This window comes from Nanorana parkeri, unplaced genomic scaffold (assembly GCF_000935625.1).
Source record: "Nanorana parkeri isolate BGI_ZX_2015 unplaced genomic scaffold, ASM93562v1 scaffold2006, whole genome shotgun sequence".
NCBI lineage: Eukaryota > Metazoa > Chordata > Amphibia > Anura > Dicroglossidae > Nanorana > Nanorana parkeri.
Genome location: NW_017308274.1, coordinates 18919 through 30109, shown reverse-complemented (window position 1 = coordinate 30109; position 11191 = coordinate 18919). Strand labels below are relative to the sequence as shown.

The window sequence follows — 11191 nt, the reverse complement described above, 5'->3', positions numbered from 1 at the left end:
AGAGGAGAGAAAGAGAGGAGAGAAAGAGAGGAGAGAAAGAGAGGAGAGAAAGAGAGGAGAGAAAGAGAGGAGAGAAGAAGAGAAGAGAAAGAGAGAAGAGAAAGAGAGGAGAGAAAGAGAGGAGAGAAGAAGAGAGAAGAAGAGAGCAGAGAGAAGAAGAGAGAAGAAGAGAGAAGAAGAGAAGAGTGAAGAGAGAGAGGAGTTTTTTTGGAATACAACTAAATCGAAAAAATAAATCAGGCAACTAATCGATGATGAAAATAATCGTTAGCTGCAGCACTACTTGCATTGTTAGTAGGGGCAGATACTCAGGGGTACATGATTAAAGTCTCCATAGAGAGACCACAGTTGGGAACCCCTGGCTGTAGATTCACAGGATGGGCTTTAAGTGTTCCCAGAACTTGGTGGATTTACATGATGAAGTGGCTGGTCGTGTCAATGCAGAACCAAGGGGAAATACAAAGCCCTGGGTAGGCTATGACCTCTGTATGCATTTCTGAGTAGTAGAGATCCAGCGGCAAAGGATCCCGTCCTGCAGGATAAATCACAGAACCAACAATCCACTTATAAAAGTCCCGAGTAAGATTAGATTTTTTCTCCCAGTGATGTAGCAGTGAACCCGGGCGAGTCTTGCTGGGACATCACCCACCTTTGCATTGGATAGATGATAAGTACCACATGGATCAGCCCTGAAAAAGGGGACCTTTGCAACCCCTGAAAGGTGCTAGCTTTCTCTTGGCAATTGCAAATAAAATCTTCCTCTTTTATAAAAGAGCAATGGCGCTTTTATGCTTTCGTATGCAGGTCTTAAATGCGGGCTGTGTCTCTACTGGGGAGATTACCCCTCACTTCTTGTCAGGACAGGAAGTGATGAGAAAAGCTCCACAAACAAAAACACACTTTTTAGTACAGCGGGAAGGGTCAGATGTTCTGTCAATGCTTTTAATAGGCTCTGCGGGCCTTTCTGTCTTGGTGGCAACCAATCCCCTCATTAATTGTAGGGGAGTCACAGGGACAGGAAGTGAGGGAAAGTCTCCTCAATGGTGTTACTGGAAAGAATTTTAAGCTCTCCTCCACATCCAAAATTACAAACAAATATAGAACTCCGGACATTTTTTGTTTGCTTTGTATAGATAGGAAACCATCAGGTTCTTATTGCTGACTTGTGTCCTCCTTAGAGTGATTCCCCCAGGCTTCCTGTCCAGTAGACCACACAGAAAATGAAGGGAAATCTCCCTAAGCGGGACAAAGATGGCAATACAAACTCAACCGAGGTTCTGATATCCAAAATGTATTTAAATGTTAAAAACTCTTGCCAAGTCCTGATGCCAGGAAGAAGAGCTCTCTGGAACCACCATACTGACCTGGATTAGAATGCGTGGTCTCTGTGGGGACGGGAAGGGGACGTTGAACATGAAGTTGGAGAGGTGTCTAAGAATAGAAGAAAGAGCATCAGAATCCGGACATTAATATTATTTCATTCTAAGCCAATTCAGTCCAGGAGAGGAGCCGATACAACTGTGCAAGACTAAAGGGAAGGCCGGAGGTCAGATAGAATACTGAATGGAAGGCCGGAGGTCAGGTTGAAGACTGAAGGGAAGGCTGGGTACATCATAGCATAGACACAGAAGGATCATCCTATTGCAAGACCCACAAGCTGAAGGAAAGGGGGTGATGAGACATAAGGACGTGCTTATTATATACATACCTGGCCACACATACACTATATTGCCAAAAGTATTGGGACACCCCTTCAAATCATTGGATTCAGGTGTTCCGTGACATTTCCTTGCTACTAAATAGTCCACGGTCACCTGTTAGTGGTATTATAACAAAGTGGAAGCAACTGGGAACAGCAACTCAGCCACAAAAAATCACAGAGCGGGGTCAGCGCATGTGGAGGTGCACAGTGCGCAGAAGTCGCCAACTGTCTGCAGAGTCAGTAGCTACAGACCTCCAAACTCCATGTGGCCTTCAGATTGGCACAACAACAGTGCGTAGAGAGCTTCATGGAATGGGTTTCCATGGCCGAGCAGCTGCATCCAAGCCTTACATCACCAAGTGCAATGCAAAGCGTGGGATGCCGTGGTGTAAAGCACGCCGCCACTGGACTCTAGAGAAGTGGAGACGTGTTCTCTGGAGTGACCAATCACACTTCTCTTTCTGGCAATCTGATGGACGTGTCTGGGTTTGGTGATTGCCAGGAGAACGGTACTTGCCTGACTGCATTGAGCCAAGTGTAAAGTTTGGTGGAGGGGGATTATGGTGTGGGGTTGTCTCTCAGGGGTTGGGCTTGGCCACTTAGTTCCAGTGAAGGGAACTCTTAAGGCATCAGCATACCTAGATATTTCAGACAATTTTATGCACCCAACTTTGTGGGAACAGTTTGGGGATGGCCCCTTCCTGTTCCAACATGCCTGCACAGAGTCCTGACCTCAACCCGATGGAACACCTTTGGGATGAATTAGAGTGGAGACTGCGAGCCCGGCCTCCTTGTCCAACATCAGTACCTGACCTCACAAATGGTCCAACATTCCCATAGACACCATCCTAAACCTTGTGGATGCCTTCAGAGAAGAGTTGAAGCTGTTATGGTGGTAAAGGGCGGGCCAACTCAATATTGAACCCTACGGAGTAAGACTGGGATGCCATTAAAGTTCATGTGCGTGTAAAGGCCGGCATCCCAATACTTTTTGCAATATAGTGTAATTCACAATATAAATGTACAATCGCCTCTGGATGAGGACTTGTCTGCACCATCCATTCAGTTTATATCCCATCAGATATGCCCCTTGCACAACATAGTTCTTAGAAGGTTGTGCAATCGGATTGCAGCGGGCATGGCCAGCATAACGCAGATGCTTTTCCCTGACAGAAGGACGGCACACTTACTTTTCTATGGGCAGGACGTGGGGGCCGGAGATGGAGTAGCGATAGATGAAAGTCAGGAACTTCTGGAAGACGTCAAAGAAAGGCCAGTGGGACAGGACACAGATGCTCTTCTTGGTCTGAACGGACTTGTTGCCGATGGGGCGCCTGTCCACCACGCTGATCAGGCCTAGGCGTTGGCTCTGCTTCTCTGACAGATCCTCCCGCGGGTATTGCTCATAGAACTGGATGGCAGCTCCGTATACCTGTGGGGAGCACAAAGAAAACGCTGAAAATATACATATGACCAAAAGTCTGTGGACACCTGACCATCACACCTTTATGAGTTGGTTGCACATCCCATTCCTAAACCATAGCCATTAATATGGAGTTGCTTCTTCCACTTCCCCATGGCTATTATTATGAAGTTGACCCCCCCATTTCTCATGGCCGTTAATATGAGGTTGATCCACCTTCCCCATGGCCATTAATATGGAGCTGACCCATCCGCCCTTCCCCGTGGCCATTAATATAGAGTTGACTCCCCATTCCTCAATGCCATTAATATGAAGTTGACCCACCTTCCCCATAGCCATTAAAATGGAGCTGACTGATCCCCCCCCTTCCCCATGGCCATTAATATGGATTAGACTCCTCATGGCCATTAAAATGAAGTTGACCAACCTTCCCCAAGTCCATTAATATGAAGTTGACCCACCTTCCCCAAGGCCATTTATATGAAGTTGACCCACCTTCCCCATGGCCATTAATATGGAGCTGGCCCATCCCCTCTTCCCCTTGGTCATTAATATGAAGTTGACCCAACTTCCCCATGGCCATTAATATGGATCTGACCCATCCCCTCTTTCTCATGGTCAATAATATGAAGTTGACCCACCTTCCCCATGGCCATTGATATGGAGCTGACCCATCCCCTCTTTCTCATGGCTGGCTATTAATATGGAGCTGACCCACCCCCTCTTCCCCATGGCCATTAATATGAAGTTGATCCATCCCCTCTTACCCATGGCCATTAATATGGAGCTGACCCATCCCCTCCTACCCATGGCCATTAATATGGAGTTGACAAATCCCCTCTTACCCATGGCCATTAATATGGAGCTGACTCATCCCCTTTCCCATGGCCATTAGTATGGAGCTGACCCATCCCCTTTTCCCCATGGCCATTAATATGAAGTTGACCCACCTTCCCCGTGGCCATTAATATGAAGTTGACCCACCTTCCCCATGGCCATTAATATGGAGCTGACCCATCCCCTCTTCCCCATGGCCATTAATATGGAGCTGACGAATAGAATCCCCTCTTACCCATGGCCATTAATATGGAGCTGACCCATCCCCTCTTCCCCATGGCCATTAATATGGAGTTGACCCAACCCCTCTTCCCGATGACCATTAATATGGAGTTGACCCCCCCCTTTGTGGCTATAACAGCTTGCTGGGAGGGATTTAGACATCTGTATATATGATATATGACTTGTGAATAATATTTTGTTTGCCTTTTTTCTATAAAGAAGCTTTATTAAAAAAAGAACAAAAGTTCCTTATGTTTCTCAAAGTGTTTGTGTTACAGAAAAAGAGAAGTACAGCAACACAAAACAACAGAACAAAGCAGAGCAGTGTACAGCGGAAAAAGATACATGTTCTTGAACGTCACATGTAGAGAGATCGCTCCAAAAAAACCTCCATTATGACCAAACATATTCCTATTGAAAGTAGAACTGAAGCCAAAACTTTTGTTTTGTTTTGTTTTGTATAGCGTACGGGAGGGTTATAGCCCCTGTCAGCTCTGTCCCTTTGGGGAGATTTCCTTTCACTTCCTGTACAATAGCCACAACAGGAAGTAAGAGGAAATCCCTCCAACATGAGGGAAATCCCTGGTGGTCAGCAGCGTCACCAGAACTAGTGTCTCTATTGGAAGGTTTCCCATCTATTCCTGTTCTGATGACTACCCAAAAATTGGGATTCCACTTTCAGGAAAAACAGTAACCAGGACAAATAGAGGTTAGATATCCCTAGAGAGGGCACAGACAGCAATAAACACTGACAGGGGTTCTAATCCCTCCCCATCCTAACCAAAACTAAAACAAGTTTTGGCTTTAGGTAAGGTGTCTGCTCCTGCTGTCAGCAGCTGTGGGAGGTTGAGAAGATGGCCAATGTTGGGGAAATGTTTCACCATTTCTACCTGCTGTGGTGTTGTTGGGGGTTGGCAAGATAGCCAATGTTGGGCTATCATTTCAACATTTCTATCTGTTTTGGTGTTGTTGGGGGTTGGGAAGTTAGCCAAAGTTGGGCTATTGTTTCACTTTTTCTATCCACTGTGTTGTTGTTGGAGGCTGGCAAGATGGCCAATGTTGGGCTATCGTTTCACCATTTCTATCCATTGTGGTGTTGCTGGGAGTTGGGAAGATGGCCAATGTTGGGCTATCACTGCACCATTTCTATACATTGTGGTGTTGCTGGGAGTTGGGAAGATGGCCAATGTTGGGCTATCACTGCACCATTTCTATCTATTGTGGTGTTGCTGAGAGTTGGGAAGATGGCCAATGTTGGGCTTAATGACAGAGCGGGGTCAGCGCATGCTGAGGTGCACAGTGCGCAGAAGTCGCCAACTGTCTGCAGAGTCAATAGCTACAGACCTCCAAACTTCATGTGGCCTTCAGATTGGCACAACAACAGTGCGTAGAGAGCTTCATGGAATGGGTTTCCATGGCCGAGCAGCTGCATCCAAGCCTTACATCACCAAGTGCAATGCAAAGCGTGGGATGCCGTGGTGTAAAGCACGCCGCCACTGGACTCTAGAGAAGTGGAGACGTGTTCTCTGGAGTGACCAATCACACTTCTCTTTCTGGCAATCTGATGGACGTGTCTGGGTTTGGTGATTGCCAGGAGAACGGTACTTGCCTGACTGCATTGAGCCAAGTGTAAAGTTTGGTGGAGGGGGATTATGGTGTGGGGTTGTCTCTCAGGGGTTGGGCTTGGCCACTTAGTTCCAGTGAAGGGAACTCTTAAGGCATCAGCATACCTAGATATTTCAGACAATTTTATGCACCCAACTTTGTGGGAACAGTTTGGGGATGGCCCCTTCCTGTTCCAACATGCCTGCACAGAGTCCTGACCTCAACCCGATGGAACACCTTTGGGATGAATTAGAGTGGAGACTGCGAGCCCGGCCTCCTTGTCCAACATCAGTACCTGACCTCACAAATGGTCCAACATTCCCATAGACACCATCCTAAACCTTGTGGATGCCTTCAGAGAAGAGTTGAAGCTGTTATGGTGGTAAAGGGCGGGCCAACTCAATATTGAACCCTACGGAGTAAGACTGGGATGCCATTAAAGTTCATGTGCGTGTAAAGGCCGGCATCCCAATACTTTTTGCAATATAGTGTAATTCACAATATAAATGTACAATCGCCTCTGGATGAGGACTTGTCTGCACCATCCATTCAGTTTATATCCCATCAGATATGCCCCTTGCACAACATAGTTCTTAGAAGGTTGTGCAATCGGATTGCAGCGGGCATGGCCAGCATAACGCAGATGCTTTTCCCTGACAGAAGGACGGCACACTTACTTTTCTATGGGCAGGACGTGGGGGCCGGAGATGGAGTAGCGATAGATGAAAGTCAGGAACTTCTGGAAGACGTCAAAGAAAGGCCAGTGGGACAGGACACAGATGCTCTTCTTGGTCTGAACGGACTTGTTGCCGATGGGGCGCCTGTCCACCACGCTGATCAGGCCTAGGCGTTGGCTCTGCTTCTCTGACAGATCCTCCCGCGGGTATTGCTCATAGAACTGGATGGCAGCTCCGTATACCTGTGGGGAGCACAAAGAAAACGCTGAAAATATACATATGACCAAAAGTCTGTGGACACCTGACCATCACACCTTTATGAGTTGGTTGCACATCCCATTCCTAAACCATAGCCATTAATATGGAGTTGCTTCTTCCACTTCCCCATGGCTATTATTATGAAGTTGACCCCCCCATTTCTCATGGCCGTTAATATGAGGTTGATCCACCTTCCCCATGGCCATTAATATGGAGCTGACCCATCCGCCCTTCCCCGTGGCCATTAATATAGAGTTGACTCCCCATTCCTCAATGCCATTAATATGAAGTTGACCCACCTTCCCCATAGCCATTAAAATGGAGCTGACTGATCCCCCCCCTTCCCCATGGCCATTAATATGGATTAGACTCCTCATGGCCATTAAAATGAAGTTGACCAACCTTCCCCAAGTCCATTAATATGAAGTTGACCCACCTTCCCCAAGGCCATTTATATGAAGTTGACCCACCTTCCCCATGGCCATTAATATGGAGCTGGCCCATCCCCTCTTCCCCTTGGTCATTAATATGAAGTTGACCCAACTTCCCCATGGCCATTAATATGGATCTGACCCATCCCCTCTTTCTCATGGTCAATAATATGAAGTTGACCCACCTTCCCCATGGCCATTGATATGGAGCTGACCCATCCCCTCTTTCTCATGGCTGGCTATTAATATGGAGCTGACCCACCCCCTCTTCCCCATGGCCATTAATATGAAGTTGATCCATCCCCTCTTACCCATGGCCATTAATATGGAGCTGACCCATCCCCTCCTACCCATGGCCATTAATATGGAGTTGACAAATCCCCTCTTACCCATGGCCATTAATATGGAGCTGACTCATCCCCTTTCCCATGGCCATTAGTATGGAGCTGACCCATCCCCTTTTCCCCATGGCCATTAATATGAAGTTGACCCACCTTCCCCGTGGCCATTAATATGAAGTTGACCCACCTTCCCCATGGCCATTAATATGGAGCTGACCCATCCCCTCTTCCCCATGGCCATTAATATGGAGCTGACGAATAGAATCCCCTCTTACCCATGGCCATTAATATGGAGCTGACCCATCCCCTCTTCCCCATGGCCATTAATATGGAGTTGACCCAACCCCTCTTCCCGATGACCATTAATATGGAGTTGACCCCCCCCTTTGTGGCTATAACAGCTTGCTGGGAGGGATTTAGACATCTGTATATATGATATATGACTTGTGAATAATATTTTGTTTGCCTTTTTTCTATAAAGAAGCTTTATTAAAAAAAGAACAAAAGTTCCTTATGTTTCTCAAAGTGTTTGTGTTACAGAAAAAGAGAAGTACAGCAACACAAAACAACAGAACAAAGCAGAGCAGTGTACAGCGGAAAAAGATACATGTTCTTGAACGTCACATGTAGAGAGATCGCTCCAAAAAAACCTCCATTATGACCAAACATATTCCTATTGAAAGTAGAACTGAAGCCAAAACTTTTGTTTTGTTTTGTTTTGTATAGCGTACGGGAGGGTTATAGCCCCTGTCAGCTCTGTCCCTTTGGGGAGATTTCCTTTCACTTCCTGTACAATAGCCACAACAGGAAGTAAGAGGAAATCCCTCCAACATGAGGGAAATCCCTGGTGGTCAGCAGCGTCACCAGAACTAGTGTCTCTATTGGAAGGTTTCCCATCTATTCCTGTTCTGATGACTACCCAAAAATTGGGATTCCACTTTCAGGAAAAACAGTAACCAGGACAAATAGAGGTTAGATATCCCTAGAGAGGGCACAGACAGCAATAAACACTGACAGGGGTTCTAATCCCTCCCCATCCTAACCAAAACTAAAACAAGTTTTGGCTTTAGGTAAGGTGTCTGCTCCTGCTGTCAGCAGCTGTGGGAGGTTGAGAAGATGGCCAATGTTGGGGAAATGTTTCACCATTTCTACCTGCTGTGGTGTTGTTGGGGGTTGGCAAGATAGCCAATGTTGGGCTATCATTTCAACATTTCTATCTGTTTTGGTGTTGTTGGGGGTTGGGAAGTTAGCCAAAGTTGGGCTATTGTTTCACTTTTTCTATCCACTGTGTTGTTGTTGGAGGCTGGCAAGATGGCCAATGTTGGGCTATCGTTTCACCATTTCTATCCATTGTGGTGTTGCTGGGAGTTGGGAAGATGGCCAATGTTGGGCTATCACTGCACCATTTCTATACATTGTGGTGTTGCTGGGAGTTGGGAAGATGGCCAATGTTGGGCTATCACTGCACCATTTCTATACATTGTGGTGTTGCTGGGAGTTGGGAAGATGGCCAATGTTGGGCTATCACTGCACCATTTCTATCTATTGTGGTGTTGCTGAGAGTTGGGAAGATGGCCAATGTTGGGCTATCGTTTCACCTTTTCTATGTGCTTTGGTGTTGAGTAGATGGCCAACATTCGCCATCGTATCATCTTTTCTATATGCTGTGGTATTGTTGGTGGTTGGGATGATGGCCAACTGTGGGCTAATGTTTCACCTTTTCTATCAGATATTGTGATGTGGAAGGCTGGCAAGATGGTCAATGCTGGCCTATCGTTTCAACTTTTCTATCCATTTTGGTCTTATTAGGGGTTGGGAAGATGGTCAATGATGGGCTATGTTCACCTTTTCTATCTGCTGTGGTGTTGTTGGGGGTTGGGAAGATGGCCAGTGTTGGCCTATCTTCACCTTTTCTATCCGCTGTGATGTGGTTAGGTGTTGGGGAGATGGCCAATGTTGGGGGTTGGGGAGATGGCCAATGTTGGGGGTTGGGGGCATGGCCAATGTTGGGCTATCATTTTCCCATCCAGGGCTCTAGTAACTGATATTTCCAAGTGTGGGATTTTCAACAGGAAGAAGACCTAAATTTCCCAGGATTCCCATTGTAGGGTCAGGCAGCCATTGTAGATGGAACGCTTAATTATTATTGTCAAATACTGCCAGCCAGAAACCAATTTAGGGTATTTCCAAGACACGTGAGGAAGACCCCCCTGTCTGAAGGGGCATTTAGGGCACATTGGGCAGTCTCTACAGAAGTGGGGGGTCCAATACATCCTATGTAATAGAAGCAACTGGGTAAGTCTCAGAGAGCGGAGGAGATAACCATCTGAGGTACCCTTTGCATACTGTTTGCCTTGTGGCTACATATATAGCACTCTCGCACTATGACAGATTTTGTGATTCGGCATCTTCTTTGTCTCTCTTTCTTTGATTTGGAGGCACACACTGGAACAGGGCAAAGAGGAAGACCTCGCTCACCTTGTCCCCAGACGCTCCGGTCAGCACGAAGGTGGAAAACACAGGCAAGTGGTACTTGGCGGTCACCGACCAACTCTCAATGGTGGCCCCCATCGGCAGGCAGAACATAGCAACCAGGTCTGGGAGTGGGAAGAGCTCGCTGTCCGTCTCCGGGAATCGGCTGATCACCCCTGTTGAGGAAAACCAACAATACGAGGTCTAATATTTCAAATGGGGTTCCACAGAAAATCATTATTTGTGCATTGACCTTTGGACACTACTATAAACTATGGGGCCTTGTACAGTGTTCCTGACAGGGACCTGGTCCTCTCCTCCACCACGGAGCCTGTAGGCTTGACTGTACTTGTGTCTGCAGAGAGGTCGGTAGCATGGTGGACACCCACAGACAGCCCTTACTGGGCTTGGGCCCCCCTGCTGACCCAAAGGGGTCCAGGCAGTACTCCTCTACTGGGCCTAGACCCCTTTGGGTCAGCAGGGGGGCTGTGGGTGTCCACCCTGCTACAGACACCATCAGCAGCCCTTACCTCAGGTATACTGAACAACACAGCTCGGGGAGCAAAGCGCTACCCGCCAAGTGCAATGCACACAGCAACCAATCAGAAGCCATCCTGTGCTTCTCTGGCTTCAGCAAAATGGGCTGACTGGCCACCAGTGATTGGCTGCTTCTATGCTGAGCGTTTTGTACTATTATGGAATAGGCCTGATGGTCTTAAATCCGTCATTTTACAAGGTTGTTACATAAGAAATATATTTTGTATCCAAACTACCCGCCTGCCAGTGATATAGAAATGAGTTTGTATCACCTCATACCCCTCCTCCCCCACACACTGACCTGCTTCATACACCAGGCTGTGCGTCTTCGCCATGGCCTTCTTGTAGCAGAGAAAGAGGGCGGGGCCGAACTGTAAAAAAAAGAAAAAAAAAAGATGTCACATGACTTAGACTGCATACGCACAGAGCATGACCACCTCGTCCTGAGCAGGACACAATATGTCAGAGCTGTGGTGGGACATTAGAGTGTAAGCTCCTCTGTACAGAGACTGATGTGACTGTGGGGGGACATTAGAGTGTAAGCTCCTCTGTACAGAGACTGATGTGATTGTGGGGGGACATTAGAGTGTAAGCTCCTCTGTACAGAGACTGATGTGACTGTGGGGGGGACATTAGAGTGTAAGCTCCTCTGTACAGGGACTGATGTGACTGGCTCAGTGTTCTCT

General features: G+C 47.2%; 1 protein-coding gene across 1 annotated transcript in view; it reads right to left on the bottom strand.

Annotated features, from left to right (window-relative positions):
- The window catches only part of DENND4B (DENN domain containing 4B), a 42635-nt gene that overhangs the window by 22350 nt on the left and 9094 nt on the right, over nucleotides 1-11191 (bottom strand). Inside the window, exons 5-8 of the mRNA XM_018572348.1 lie at nucleotides 10807-10876; nucleotides 9975-10144; nucleotides 6467-6708; nucleotides 1365-1431 (exon numbers count right to left, since the gene is read on the bottom strand). Of these exons, the coding sequence (XP_018427850.1) occupies nucleotides 1365-1431; nucleotides 6467-6708; nucleotides 9975-10144; nucleotides 10807-10876 (549 nt within the window). The remainder of the gene's footprint in view (nucleotides 1-1364; nucleotides 1432-6466; nucleotides 6709-9974; nucleotides 10145-10806; nucleotides 10877-11191) is intronic.